Source organism: Leguminivora glycinivorella, chromosome 2 (genome assembly GCF_023078275.1).
Source record: "Leguminivora glycinivorella isolate SPB_JAAS2020 chromosome 2, LegGlyc_1.1, whole genome shotgun sequence".
Lineage (NCBI taxonomy): Eukaryota > Metazoa > Arthropoda > Insecta > Lepidoptera > Tortricidae > Leguminivora > Leguminivora glycinivorella.
The window spans coordinates 918,136-933,936 of record NC_062972.1 but is presented as its reverse complement, the minus strand read 5'-3'; the positions used below and the strand labels follow the sequence as shown (position 1 = coordinate 933,936).

Genomic DNA, 15,801 nt, shown 5'->3' with positions numbered 1-15,801 from the left:
AGCACAGCATTGAAGATGGCGGGACACTGCAGGATGAAACTAGCCCAGGAAGACGAAGTAGCGTATACCTGGGTGCGTAGCCGAATGGCACAAACGCTCACGAAACGCTCACGAAACGAAACGCTAGTAGATATCTATCCCTAATATCCCTATCGCTCTTGCGTATTGGCGCGACAGAGCCGAACTATGTTTTGTTTTCGTTTGGCGTCGGAGAAATGCCATTCGGCTACGGGGCCTGGGTACGTACCCGAATGGCACAAACGCTCACGAAACGAAACACTCGTAGTTAGATTAGATTAGATTAATGTATTTCATAATACAAATTACAGTATAAATTGCATGTCAATCTACAAGAATTCATATTACGATCGTCAAATATACAAGAATATAAATAATTTCATAATAATTCTAAAAATAAACAATATCAATATCTAATGTCAAAGTATTATCTCCTATAGCGGATCATCAAATTACACGATATCTATCTCTATCGCTCTGCCTATTGGCGCGACAGAGCCAGACTACCTTTTTTAAAATTATAAATGGGCTTACTCTTGGCCTCAGACTAGCCGTAGGCAAAGACGTAGCCTACGATGGAGTGAGCTCGCCCAGAAGATGTTCACTCTTGATTTGAACGTTGCCGGGTTATATGAGCTCGGAAATATAGCCGCCGGCAAGGAATTCCACTCCTTGGCAGTGCGCATAAGAAAAGAAGAAGCGAATTCGCAGAATATCTACCAAGTAAGGATGGAAACCGGCCGTGCGTTTCGTTTTCGTTGCGCGTCGCAGAAATGCCATTCGGCTACGGCACCTGAAGAGAAGCCTATGGTTTATGTATGGTCGTGCTTAGCACTGATAGGAGAGTAAAATGATGACTATGATGATTTGTTACCTATAGATGTAGACCGCTATTTCATGCTATTTCCGCGGTCATGTAATGAGGAGGGATGAGTAAAGGCAAAATAATGTTGGAGATGAATGTTGATGATGAGAGATTTGGATTGTGTGACCGAAAGATAGGGGAGAATGGAAGAGGAAGACATATAACGTGGGATAAGGGTAGGAGGAAGAAGGAGGAGATGTAGACCGCTATTTGGTAGGCAAGAGTAGGCAAAATTTATCAAGATACTACTAAAGATAATATACGATTACGTGTGTTGATTTTAAAGTAAATGTTATCTTTAAAGAATGCACGAAATGTTTGATATGGTCGGACTCAAACCGGATATTTGCTGAAATTCGAAGAGATTTCGCTTTGTTCTAGTTCCGGCCAAGCAAGACCAAAATTTAATGTACGTACTAGGCAAAGTACGTTCGGTTTCGGAACTCAATGTGCTAAGCTAAATATCATTGGATATTTCGCCAGTCGCTTTTCGGTGAAGGAAAACATCGTGAGGAAACCGGACTAATTCCAATACGACCCAGTTACCGGTTGGAAGGTCAGATGGCAGTCGCTTTCGTAAAACTAGTACCTACGCCAAATCTTGGGATTAGTTGATAAAGCAGACCCCAGGCTCCCATGAGCCGTGGCAAATAACGCAAGGAGGATGACGAGGCAAAGTACATAATGTGAATGCCTGAATTAATACCGTGGTGTGCTTGGGAATGGAGTGCCATCCCTAATCAGGGTTTCCAAGGTGTCAAAAAATATTAAAAACCAAATCAAGCCTTAAAACAAAACAAGCTTAGTATTAAACAAGCAAGTATACTAAAAGCCAAGGAGTGGAATGCCCTGCCCTGCCTGAGTCTGCGTTTCCACATGAGTACAATCCAGGTCTCTTCAAAGCAAAGTGAATAGGTATCTCATAGGTAAGCGTGCTCCACCGTAGACTGCATCATCACTTACCATCAGGTGTGATCGTGGTCAAATGTCTCTAAGTCACATAATGAGGACTCCCCATCAGTAATTTCCCAAAGATTCCCCTGCTGTACCATGCCCGTTGTCGGCGCTGGGCCTAATAAAGTATGCTGAAATGGAGTTTACAAGCCTACACTGGATGAATTTGCTAGGTAACTATCGTTTAAAAAACGTTTAAAAACTATATTTACAGAAGACCTTGGCATGCACTAAACAGTCCATCTGTTCCGCCTCCATACAATGAGACTATTCATCAAACATACTGAAAATGTTTACTGAAATAGTTTAGAATAGTGCTATTATTAGTCCTTATCGTCTTAGCGATTATGACGTATAACAAACATAGTTCAGACTTTTATTGTAATTTATTGATTATAATTAATTTTATCTCTGTTAACGAATGACAGACTAAATCGTAACTCGTGTCAATATTTAACCTAGCGTATATATATATATATATATATATACAATGCGGCGCAGGTCTCACAGGTGTGATGTTTTGATATAAATACCAATTAATTAATAAGCACTTTATTTGTAGGTCTTAAAATCACAGTCGGCCATTAATTTCTAGCCTATAGGGACAAGAAAGAGCGAGGCCAACCTGTTAGAAGGAGATAGCGTTCGTCGCGTTCACTAAGGCCCACTTGCACTAACCACTTAACTCAGGGTTAGTGGACTGTCATCTGTCAAATTCCATATAGAATGGTGGGTTAACCCTCCATTTTCATTGGTGCAAGTGGCCCTAAGGATGCGTTCTCACAACAGGCATTTTTTATGCGATAGGAGGCAAGCGATGCATACAGGCAGGCGACCTGCGATCACTGCCGCTCATTGGGAACCCAAAACACCAGAAGCTTTGGAGGTGTGTTGCCGACCTTTAACATGGGTGTATACGCTCTTTTCTTGTAGGTTGAAGGTCCATTGACAGGGCGAAGCCAAGGGCCTTATGATTATAAGAAAATAATTTGAGTCAAATTTACTTTTTTTTGCTTACCGTAACAAACGAAATTTGTTTTGCATCTTTATAGGCGTCCTTATGGCAAGGGCCGGAGTTGGTCTTTTTACTTGGAAACGATACATAATAATCTCTATTGTTTTTATACTTCTTTGCCAATATTTTTAACCCCCGACGCAAAAACGACGGGGTGTTATAAGTTTTAAGTTTGACGTGTCTGTCTGTCTGTTTGTCTGTCTGTTTGTCTGTCTGTCTGTCTGTCTGTCTGTCTGTCTGTCTGTCTGTCTGTCTGTCTGTCTGTCTGTCTGTCTGTCTGTGTGTGTGTCTGTCTGTGGCACCGTAGCTCCCGAACGAATGAACCAATTTCGATTTAGTTTTTTTTGTTTGAAAGCTGAGTTAATCGGGAGTGTTCATAGACATGTTTCATGAAAATCGGTTCACTATGTCGCGGTCGGGGGTTTTTTCAAAATTTTAATTTTTCTCATTCCAGTGACCTAGCAGACGTGGTAATGCGTCGGCCGCCGCCGTCGCGTCGCTCCACCGATTACCTACTCGACGACGTCGGCGATGGGGCTGAAGCTGACCTGCTGAGCAGCACTCCACCGAGGGCACTTATCAGGAAAAAGGAGAAGGCGAGAAGGTAACTAAACCAAAAGATTCTAAGGAGGGGTGGGAGGAATGTAGAAATAATTACTAAACCATAACTAACCTGTACCCCCTGTAACCTGTAGTCCCGTGTGGTGACGGGTTAAGAATTTCACCACCCCCTTTATTCCCGTGGGTGTCGTAGAAGTCGACTGTGGGATATGGGTTAAATTGTGGCGTAGGCGAGAGGCTGGCAACCTGTCACTGTAATGTCACAATTTGGATTTCTTTCAACTCCTTTTTGCCAAGAGTGGCACTGAAACTTAGTAGTTCATGTGCTCTGCCTACCCCTTTATGGGATACAGGCGTAATTGTATGTATGTATGTATGTATGTATGTAACTAACCTGGGTGCGTAGCCGAATGGCACAAACGCTCACGAAACGCTCGTAAATATCTATAATATAATACAAGGTGCTCGCGAGGAACCCAAATAACTTTAACGGCATATTCTTGGTCACATTTTAAGACTAAAATGTCATATTATAAACTTAGACTAGATTTCGTTTAGTTTCAGAGTTATTGCCAATTTAAAAAAAAACATTTCCGTATTGTTACTCAGTAGAAAAGGTTTCTTAACGGCGCTGATGCGCAATTGTGGAGCATAGTCTCACAGTAGTCATTGATAGATGTCAAAATGTGACAAGAAAAACTTCCAAATAATTTGGTTTTTAGAAAAATAAATGAAGGAACTCATTTTAATTGCCAACTTTATGGATAAAAAATTTTTTTATGTGAAAATACGTCCAAAAACGTAGAAAAAAAACAAAAAAAAATTTTTTTTTTGGCGAAATATTTTAAAATTCATATAACATTTTTTCTTTCTTTTTGCCTCAGAAACGCGTGGTTCAAGTTATGCGGGTTCCTCGCGAGCACCTTGTATAATAATATATAATTTATATCTCTATCGCTCGTGCGTATTGGCGCGACAAACCCAGACTAACTGTTCGCGGCGTTTCGTTTTCATTTCGCGTCGGAGAAATGCCATTCGGCTACGGCACCTGTTTATTTTCGAGCTATACATACAAGCATTTAAGTATGAAATATCCCATGAAGTAAAAATTAGCGAACGTAATAGTAAGGATGGTAACGATGACATGTCGTTTTTTCAACTGACTCCAATAGTTAACTTAACAATCAAATAATTCAGGCGAATTGTCTGCTCGTTTGCCTTTTATCTCAGAAAGTAAAAGTGTAGAAGATGACTGTTCAGACAAAAATGTCTTCGATAAAAGCTGATATCAAAACTGAAATTCATAAGGACGTTTTCACATTATCCGATCCGATATCGGATGTCGGACCGACATGCTACATCCGATAAACGCTTCCGATAGTGTCGGATGTCGGTCCGATAAAACGCATTGTTCCAAATCAATGAAGTATGATTTTGTATCAAAAAATATTTAAAAAATGTTTTATATTAGTAATTATAAGCACTATGTCTTAAATATTATATTGTAAAATTAAAATAACGAGCATAAAAAATACTCAAAGTGTCAGGCAAAATAAATAATTTTACATTCAACTATATCTACTAAAAGATGAAAAAACTAGTATCCGCAGTTCGGACCGATGCATTACAACCTTCTTTTTTCCATGGAAATCGTCAACTATTTTGAATTTCGATCATTAGTAGCTGTTTAATAGACGCCATTTTTGTCACGCACACTACAAACATACATTTTTTTTATGGGATAGGAGGCAAACGAGCAGACAGGTCGCCTGATGGTAAGCGATCACCGCCGCCCATGGACACCCGAAACACCAGAGGTGTTGGAGGTGCGTTGCCGGCCTTTAAGATGGGTGTACGCTCTTTTCTTGAAGATTTGAAGGTCGTATCGGTCCGGAAATACCGCAGGCGACAATTCATTCCACAGTTTAGCTGTGCGGGGCAGGAAGTTTCTGGTGAAACGCACAGTTGAGGACTGCCAGCCATCTAGATGATGACGATGGAAATGTTGTCGCGTAGGGCGACATACATTATATACGCACACAAACAAATATTATCGGCCTACAACTGGCGGGGGGTCCGGCATGCCAAAAAATGTCGGAAGCGTCCTGCCGATATCGGCAGTTCGATGGTGCCTCGGACAAAAACTGTTGTAGGAAAGTGCCATCGGCATTAAATCCGCAATTTTTGCGTTTTATATCGTTTTTAGTAATAGTGATCTATTAAATACATAAATGAAGACCTGGAAGCGCATAAATCTTACATTTTACATCCTTCCTACATCCGATATCGGATCGAATAATGTGAAAACGGCCTAACAATAAAATTATTTAGTTCGAATACATATGATGACTAAATCATGTCCGCTTAGTCATGTATATATTTCAGTCCGCCAGATGATTATTGGCGTGCGCGTTATCATGTGGGCTATCTTATCACCTACTTATGGCTCTCGACTGCGGTGTGATTGCTGTTAATTGCTATGGAGAGTGAGTGGTCAAATATAAACACAAAATTAAAATTTTGAAAAAACCCCCGACCGCCACATAGTGGACCGATTTTCACGAAACATGCATAAGAACACTCCCGACTAACTCAGCTTTCAGACAAAAAAAACTAAATCTAAATCGGTTCATCCGTTCTGGAGCTACGATGCCACAGACAGACACACACACAGACAGACAGACAGACAGACAGACAGACAGACACGTCAAACTTATAACACCCCTTCGTTTTTGCGTCGGGGGTTAAAAATAGGAGTTAATAAATAAAATAAAAAAACTAGAGCCCACATGTGGCTGAACAAACAAACAGACACACACACTTTCCCATTTATAATATTCATATGGATTCGCTTAAAACCACTTTTGTTTGCCAGTTTCTCTGAGGGGAAGATCATTTTATTCAGCTACAAAACAAATATCTCGTCCAAATGGTTGAAATAATAAGAAAAGGACGGGCTGCCTAATTGATACTCGTAGAATTAAGTTGGCTGTGCAAAGCCTAGCAGTCTAATAAATTTAATATAGTCTTTTCGGAAAGTGAATAGTCGTGGAATGTATTAGGAGCCCATACATTTCACGACTCTTCTCTTTCCAAACAGACTCTAAAGGTTCGGCCACACTAGGGCGTTTTGATAGCGTAGTGTTAGCGGAGCAGAATGCAAGCGCATTCAGAGCGCATTGTGAGCGGACTTGTCTGCATATGGATTATATGTTAACCACTTAGCTAGTTGTTTTATTACAAAATGTCGTTTTGATTTCTTATGTGTCATTCAATACTTATTAGAAGTTTAGAGTTGCAAAGTATGGGCTTATAAGTTACCATGTGCAGAACGCGCGCGGATCGGCGGCGCATCGGCGCACCGCCATCATTGCGCTCCGCTAACGCTGCGCTCTCAAAACGCGCTAGTGTGGCCGAGCTTTAATAGTTATGTACGCAATAAAGGCTATTGTATTATTATACATTCAGATTGTAAGGTGTTGTGTTTTTGTCAGGGAAAACATTGACGAGGCGAGGTTCCAGAAAATGATGCGTGACAGAAGAAACACAACTGTCTACGTGTCTTCCAACGATTCTCTTGTCATACCAGGTAAATACTGTCATGTATATTGAAGTTAAGAGGGCTTTCGTGTTAAAAATAGTGAAATCGCAACCGAGCGCTCGATCATACCGTGTGTGGTATCAAATTAAAGGGCTTTGTGAGTAGTTTATAAATATATATCACATTATAGGACTTTTTCTACTTGGTCTAACAAAATATGAGAAAATGTCCAAAAGTGGTAATAATTGTACCGGTGAAGGCTCGTTTTCAAAAAATTGGCAAAAATCAATAATAGCAATTTATAATCACTAAGGCATTACAGCAATTTAAGTAAACGTTGCAGATTAATTTAGTACAAAACTTACTTCGATGTGATGTAGATTTTCAAAGAAATTGTCACTTAATTTTAGGTAATTTCTGAAAAAAATTGAATTCGCCTTAGGCTAGTTTACTCTTTTTCAAAAACTTAAAATAAAAATCTAGTCTGAAATGATTGTGGTACAGGATATACGAATTATAAATTTACCCGTTCTAATATTCAAAATTGTCCAAATTTTACAAATAAGATCGACTGATTCAGCTCTATACGTGCGTTTTTCTAAACGTGCATTAGAGAAAAATTCATAATTAATTTAGTGAGTTAGTTTTCAAAAATCCAGTCTTATAAAAATCAAGATAATAAGATGCTCTAACTGGAACTTGAATTAAATAAATCTATTGGATAACGGCAAGTGAAGTATTTCACCGACTAAAACTATCAATTTTACATTCTTTTGACGTTTTTTTTGAAAGCAGCCTTAACACATTAATTGCCACCCGGTCAAATAAGCACCAGGTCACAATCACATATCAAGTTTCACAAATGTCATTTTGGTCAATTAAAAATAGATACTAAATAAAATATGCGAAATAAAAATAAAAGAGCTACCTTTCCGTAATCGTTATAACGTATACTATCAGAAAAAAATATTATTTGCCTATCTTTAATAGTTATTTGTAAGAATATGGGCCAAATTGTCATAAACCCCCTTTTGCGTTGGCGTAGTCGGGTAAAAACTGAGGTTCAAAAGTTTTTAATCCTGTGTCGAGAGATGGCACGGTCGACGGGGTGTTATAAGTTTGACGTGTCTGTCTGTCTGTCTGTGTGTGTCTATGTGGCATCGTAGCTCCCGAACGGATGAACCAATTTAGATTTCGTTTCTTTTTTGTTTGAAAGCCGAGTTGGTCGGGAGTGTTCTTGGCCATGTTTCATGAAAGTCTGGGGTTTTTTCTAAATTTTAATTTTGTTTTTAGGTTATAGTTACAGTAATCCACTTTTATACTTCCTCTTTGGATTTCTATCTTTTAGACAATATGGTAGTTTTCTCGTCAATAACAGTGCCGAATATCGGGTCGTCCGGCCCGAGAACAAAATTATTAAAAAACCCGATGGGGTCATCGGCACTGAATGAGTAAATCTATGCTTTAGTAGCATATCAAAATACACTGTTAACAATGTTAGGGCCAAATAAACATAACTCGATGCAACGGATACGCAATGGTACGCATAAGAATGCGCCGAACGGCCGATACAATCATACCACGTCCAATTAAGTAATTTTGGTTCGTTTTGTCAAGTTTTAAAGCCTCCGCCACACATAAAGCGTTTTGATAGCGTAGCGTTAGCGGAGCGCAATGATAGCGGTGCGCCGGCGGAACGCTGGCGTTCCGCTCGCAATCCGCGCGCATTCCGCTCGCAATCAGCGCTCGTTAGTTCCCGCCGGCGTCCGCTGGGCGCAACGCCAGCGTTCGTCCGGCGCACCGCTGACGCTCCGCTAACCGCTCCGCCTACGCTATCAAAACGCGCATGTGTGGCCGAGCTTTAAGTCACTGGTCCCACCGCGAGCTAGTACGCTATGGGCTATAAAAACTAACAAAAGATAATCACTCCCGCGTAAATAAAAGAGACACGGCGATGTTTGTAGTTACTCGCCCAGCGGTGAGCTATCAAATTCGCCGTGTCTCTTTTATTTGCACGGGAGTGCTTATCTTTTTTCGTTTTAATAGCCGATAGCTCATAGCTCGCAATGGGACTAGTGCCTAAACTTTGTACAATTATACATTTGGAAATATACATTGCAATCTTTCACATATCCTGGAAATGAAATATTAAGATAAGTCCAATAATATTTTTAATTTGATTCCAGAGCGTTTAAAAAAGCGATGGAGCTTAAAACGGTCAACCGACAGAGACTGGAAGAACGAGATGGGAAACCGAGGAGAGCAGAAAGCGGACTCCCTCCCTCTCACAGAAACGCCCGCCGTGCCTACTCTGGTAAGTAAGACCTCAGTATAATAAAGAGTACTATCAAAGACATATATATATAACTTCGTATAGACAGATAAAGTCTAAGAAAAAAACGTACCTCGGTACCATACATCATCATTTAAAACAAAAGGCATCATGTACCATTTATCCGTCACGAAACGGAACTGAAGTTTGCTATCCTTCTGCTCCAAAGACAGCTTTTTTTACAAATAATATTTTATGTATGTCGGTAAAAATATTTAATCATTTACCCCTAGAAATAAGAAACTCAGACATGCCTCAATTTAAAAATAAACTACATGAATTTTGTCTACATAAACAATATTACAGGATTGACGAATACATGAACATTTTGACATGAATTGTATTAAAATAATAATGAGAATATGCAATGTGTAAATAATTTGTAATTTTTTAAATGTCTAATGTAATGAGTATTAATTATTAATTTATTATTTTGCAGCAGTTACTTAAATCCTTATAATTTTTGGTCTGTTAAATAACTTTTAGCATACGCTATTAGAATAGCTTAATTAAGTAGCTTATAAGTAAAATTTGCATGCTTATTCAAGTAGAATGTACGCACTTTTTGTGTACTTACACTTAAGAACTCACTGTAATACTACATTTTTAGGGTTCCGTAGTCAACTAGGAACCCTTATAGTTTCGCCATGTCTGTCTGTCCGTCCGTCCGTCCGCGGATAATCTCAGTAACCGTAAGCACCAGAAAGCTGAAATTTGGTACCAATATGTATATCAATCACGCCAACAAAGTGCAAAAATAAAAAATGGAAAAAAATGTTTTATTAGTGTACCCCCCCTACATGTAAAGTGGGGGCGGATTTTTTTTTTCATTCCAACCCCAAAGTGTGATATATTGTTGGATAGGTATTTAAAAATGAATAAGGGTTTACTAAGATCGTTTTTTGATAATATTAATATTTTCGGATATAATCGCTCCTAAAGGAAAAAAAGTGCGTCCTCCCCCCCTCTAACTTTTAATCAATTACTTTTTGAATTTTTTAATCAATTACTCCGACCTGGCCTAGTAGGTAGCGATCCTGCCTGCTAACCGCGGTCTTGGGTTCGTATCCCGGTAAGGGCATTTATTTGTGTGATTAGACTGATGAGCACAGATATTTGTTCCTGAGTCATAGGAGCGCTGGTGGCCTAGCGGTAAGAACGTACGACTTTCAATCCGGAGGTCGCGGTTTCGAACCCCGGCTCGTACCAATGAGTTGTTCGGAACTTATGTGCGAAATTAAATATCATTTGATATTTGCCAGTCGCTTTTCGGTGAAGGAAAACATCGTGAGGAAACCTGACTAATTCCAATAAGGCCTAGTTAGGTTGGAGGGTCAGATGGCAGTCGCTATCGTAAAAGTAGTGCCTACGCCAAATATTGGCATTAGTTGTCAAAGCGGACCCCAGGCTCCCATGTGCCCTGGCGAATGCCGGGATAACGCAATAAGGATGATCGTAGCATAGCACCCATTGTACAAGCTTTACTTAGTTCGGGGCTGGGCTGATCTGTGTAAGGTGTGTATAGGTGAAAAAATTAAGAGTCACCTGTTGTGTGAGTGACGTGTTCGAATAGAGAACACATATTTAAAATTAGTAACATAAACAAAACAAACGCCTATTCGAACACGTCACTCACACATACAACAGGTGACTTTCTTAAGTTTTTCACCTATACCCCATTATTTATTTATTTAAATTCTGATCTTTGTTCAGGTGGAATCTTGCAGTCGCTTCATGTCGCTAACCTCGCGCCTCAAATGCCGCGCCTCGCACGCCGAACACACGGACGAGAGGGAAACACCTCAAGAGCAGCTGCCAGAATCTCGGGTCAACTTCCACAGGACCTTCAGCATGCTTATCAATATGGGGAATGTGGACAAGGGCTGTAGAAGGACGGTGAGGACTTTTAGAGCTTGTTTGTGTAATAAGAAACCAAATGTCTTAAAACAAACTTTGATCCAGGTCGAAGGGCTAACTATACGTATCTTAAGGGACTGTCCACACTCTCGCGACGCACGTCGTAAGACGCGGAACGGACCCTCTGTACATTTTGTGCAGGAAGGACGTAAGACTCCGCCACGTCGCTTGAGGCGCGCCCCAAGCGACGTGGCGCGCGACGCGTCGTTGGGCGGCGCGGCGCTGACGTCCGTTCTGCGTCTTAAGACGTGTGTCGCCTGAGTGTGGGTTGCCGCTAACATCACCTAGAACAATACTGTGGCAGGACCTTATTTATTTATTTATTTATTTATTGGTATTTAGGACAACAACAGCCGTAAATATTAAACTTACATAAGTATTTTTACATAGTCTTAGGCCAATAACAGTTATCCGTTGTCAACGGACCGTTGATTGAAATGTATTTATTATACACAATATATTACTAAAAAAAACTGTGTTATTTAAAATTACAGTGAAAGTGTGCAAGCCACACAGGAAATACTAGCCCCCACTACCCTAATTTTTTTAGCTGATTGGAGTACCGTTTTTGGTATTTGGTACTATTTAGTGTGTCAAACGAGTCAAGATTTGACTAGTAGGAAACTAGCCTATTCAGCTTTCATACAGACAGAAGGATTTTTAGGGTTCCGTAGTCAACTGGGAACCCTTATAGTTTCGCCATGTCTGTCTGTCCGTCCGTCCGTCCGTCCGCGGATAATCTCAGTTACTGTTAGCACTAGAAAGCTGAAATTTGGTACCAATATGTATATCAGTCACGCCGACAAAGTGCAAAAATAAAAAGTGGAAAAAAATGTTTTATTAGGGTACTCCCCCTACACGTAAAGTGGGGAGTGATTTTTTTGTTCATTGCAATCCTAACGTGTGATATATTGTTGGATAGGTATTTAAAAATGAATAAAGGTTTACTAAAATCGTTTTTTGATAATATTTATATTTTCGGAAATAATCGCTCCTAAAGGAAAAAAAAGTGTGTCCCCCCCTCTAACTTTTGAACCATGTTTAAAAATATGAAAAAAATCACAAAAATAGAACTTTATAAAGACTTTATAGGAAAATTGTTTTGAACTTGATAGGTTCAGTAGTTTTTGAGAAAAATACGGAAAACTACGGAACCCTACACTGAGCGTGGACCGACACGCTCTTGGCCGGTTTTAACACAATATTGTTTTCAGATAAGCCGCGAAGAGCAAGTATGGCAGAACGAGCTAAAAGATCTGATTTGGCTCGAGCTGCAAGCCAAGATCGCCGGCCGCACGCTGGCGCAGCAAGATCTCTTCCTCTGCCATCAGAGAAACGTTATACCTACGCTCATTAAGAATATTATTGATTATAAGTGAGTGATCCTTCTCTTAGTGATTTTAACTCTATAGGGTACTGGCACACCTCGGATAATGACGATCAAATATATGAGAGAGGCGCGTTCTTACGCACACAGTCTAAGCTCGTGTATGGAAACGCGTACCGTGCTTGTATGAGATCAAAGACATATATAACTCCGTATAGACAGATAAAGTCTAAGAAAAAAGTGTACCTCAGTACCATACAGAAAAAGGTACGGTGGCCTAGATAGCATTACACCTTTGGGGTACGCTCAGCTAGGTGGCGCTAATATTAATATTTGACATTTTAAAACATTTCAAGCTAAGAATATGGGCCAAATTGTCAAAACTGAGGTTCAAAAGTTTTAAGCCTGTGTCAAGAGATGGCAGTCTATGCACTGTGATTACAGATTTTACTTCGACAGTAACTCTCTGTAATACTCGATCCTCTTTGTATGAGATAAAACAGGTCGACTGGTCGCGTTGTTGACCGGCGGTAACTGTGAGGTAATCGAGAGCGGGTGGGCGGCACTTTCAGCGGGAAGCAGGGTGGTTATACTGAACGATAATACTCTTTATTACAAGTACTGGCATCAAAAAATACCACCTTGTAACTTGAGCTAAAAGACCCGATACCAGAGAAACGTTATACCTGCGCTGATTAAGAATATAATTGATTATAAGTGAGTATAAATCCTTTTCTTCGTCGTAAATCGTACAGTATGGCCACTCCGTGCTTCCCGCTGAAAGTGCCGCCCACTTACTATCGGTTACCTCACAGTTACCGCTTGTCAATGCAATGGCGCGACCAGTTGTTTTGTCTTATCTCACTCATACAATCACGGTACGCGTTCGCCTACACGAGCTTACGGCTCAGCCACGACATTGGTCTAAGCGCGACAGCGGTGAGCGGCGGCCATACATTGGAGCGAGACACAGCGATGGGACTTTTCATTCGCACGTATGGCGGCCGCTCACCGCTGTCGCGCTTAGACCAATGTCGTGGCTGGGCCGTTTGACTGTGTGCGTAGGAACGCGCTTCTTTCATATATGAAAGAATTGATAGCCATTGGTGTGGTTTAACTTTTTATACGGCACTGGTATTAAAAAATACCACCTTATAACTTGAGCTAAAAGCCACCCGGTATTAAAAAATACCACCTTATAACTTGAGCTAAAAGACCCGTAAGCCATAATCACAAAATTAAAATTTTGAAAAAACCTCCGACCGCGACATAGGGTACTGATTTTCATGAAACATGGCTAAGAACTCTCCCGACTAACTCAGCTTTCAAACAACAAAAAACTAAATCGAAGTCGGTTCATCCGTTCGGGAGCTACGATGTCACAGACATACACATATACAGACATACAGACAAACAGACACGTCAAACTTATAACACCCCGTCGTTTTTGCGTAGGGGGTTAAAAATCGCTGGAAAAAACTATTTCCCTTTAGAAAAATGCGTGAAATATAAAATTCACACTGAAGTTCGATTACTAACTACTTTCTACATTTTCAAAATTCGACCTTTTTTACTGTAAAATTGGAAACCAGACATGTACAGTCACCGTCATAAATAAATGATGATTTCTGTACCTTGTCGCTTTTAATCGTTTGACAATTTCGTATGACATTTCAAACACGGCATTAAAGTGACAAAGTACAGAAGTCATCACTTTTTATGCCGGTGACTGTAATATATTAGTCATTATAATATTTTTCCCCTCACTAGCTCGGAAACACGTGCTTTGTCCTTTAATACCAGCGGGTAAAAACGCATTTTATCCACTAGTGGGTAAAGTAATTTGACCTTGAATAAAGTCAAATTAACTGCTTTAAAATTGATAAAAGTAGGTGAATTTAGTAATAAAGATGATTTACCACCTCTGGAACCTGGAAGCAGTGATTAACGCATTTTTTGCGTTGTAGTTTCCTCGCTATAGTGAGGGGAAAAGTTTTGTGTTACACTCGGGTGCAAATGTATTTTACTTTTCGTGTGTTTAAAAAACTCGCAAGTTCAGGATTCTATTCTCGAACCACTCGCTTCGCTCGTGGTTCAACTATAAAATTGAACCACGTTAACGAGAACCACTATAGAATTCACTTTTCGGTCTTCACTCGTTTTTCAATTCCACACTCGACGTTAAAATACAACTTTGCCCCCTTGTATAACAAATAATTATTTCAGGTTTGTAAACCCGAATCCTTGCAAAGGCCGCTCGAAGCGTCTTTGCGCGGCCAACGGTTCGTGCGAAGATCTCAGTAAAGAAGACCCTGTCGATGAAACAGGTAAGTGCGTTTTCACATTATCCGATCCGATATCGGATGTCGGACCGATATTCCATACATTACAGGCGCCATCTTGGATTTTTTCCATCGAAATCGTTCCGACATCCGATATTGGATCAGATAATGTGAAAACGGACTAAGGGTAGCTTCTTTTTGAAGTGACTTCTAATGCGACTTCCAACTGACAGCGCCGTAACACTCAGTCAGTGAAAAGTTGCGTGAAATGTCGATCACTCAGCGCGTCACAGTCTGTCAGTGTTGTTGCGCTGAACGCGACTCACTCATTCCATTCATTCAATCAGTCACTGACAGAACAGAATGCCCAGAATGGTTTTGAATGGTGGAATGGTTGGTTGGAATGTGTGTGTTTTATATTTAAATCGAGTGCAAAATAAGTTATGCTTGTTTTTTCGATAATTTGAGCGAATATCAATGTAAAATATTTAAAACAGTAAAAAGATGGACGTAACTAAACGCAAAAACGTGATGGTCACTTGACAAAATGTTTTTTCTCAAACATGCAATGAAATATTGTCTTTACGTTCCTTAAAATGGGCTGGGAAGTATAGCTTTTTGGGCGCAACAATTCGAGAGGACTGTAAAGGGACTTCATATTATTTTTTAGGCCTAGGCCTGCAAAGTAACTTTTTTTTATAAAATATTGTCCTTTAGAGCATTTTTTTTTAATTTCATTGTATGTTTGAGAAAAGCACTATACATGCCTCGGCGTGAAAACGGATTCCCGGCCTCGTATCCCTATCCCAGTATATACCCACTTGGCCGGAAATCCTCATTTTCCCGGCCTCTGATGTAATGTACTATTAAAGTTATGTTATGAAGTCCTTCTTCTTCTTCCGCGCGAAGAGACTCCACGTACTGTTTTTTTTTGCTTTAATTTTGTAAAGTATTCTTGTAGATGTAAGTACTGGGGGGCTACCATGAAG

The 15,801-nt window shown here is 40.1% G+C and overlaps 1 protein-coding gene across 1 annotated transcript in view; it reads left to right on the top strand.

Moving 5' to 3' along the window:
• The window catches only part of LOC125240465 (mitogen-activated protein kinase kinase kinase 4), a 55,491-nt gene that overhangs the window by 12,836 nt on the left and 26,854 nt on the right, over window positions 1–15,801 (top strand). The window contains 6 exon segments of the mRNA XM_048148360.1: window positions 3,307–3,456; window positions 6,908–7,002; window positions 9,141–9,268; window positions 11,000–11,182; window positions 12,418–12,578; window positions 14,757–14,857. Coding sequence (XP_048004317.1) covers window positions 3,307–3,456; window positions 6,908–7,002; window positions 9,141–9,268; window positions 11,000–11,182; window positions 12,418–12,578; window positions 14,757–14,857 — 818 coding nt within the window.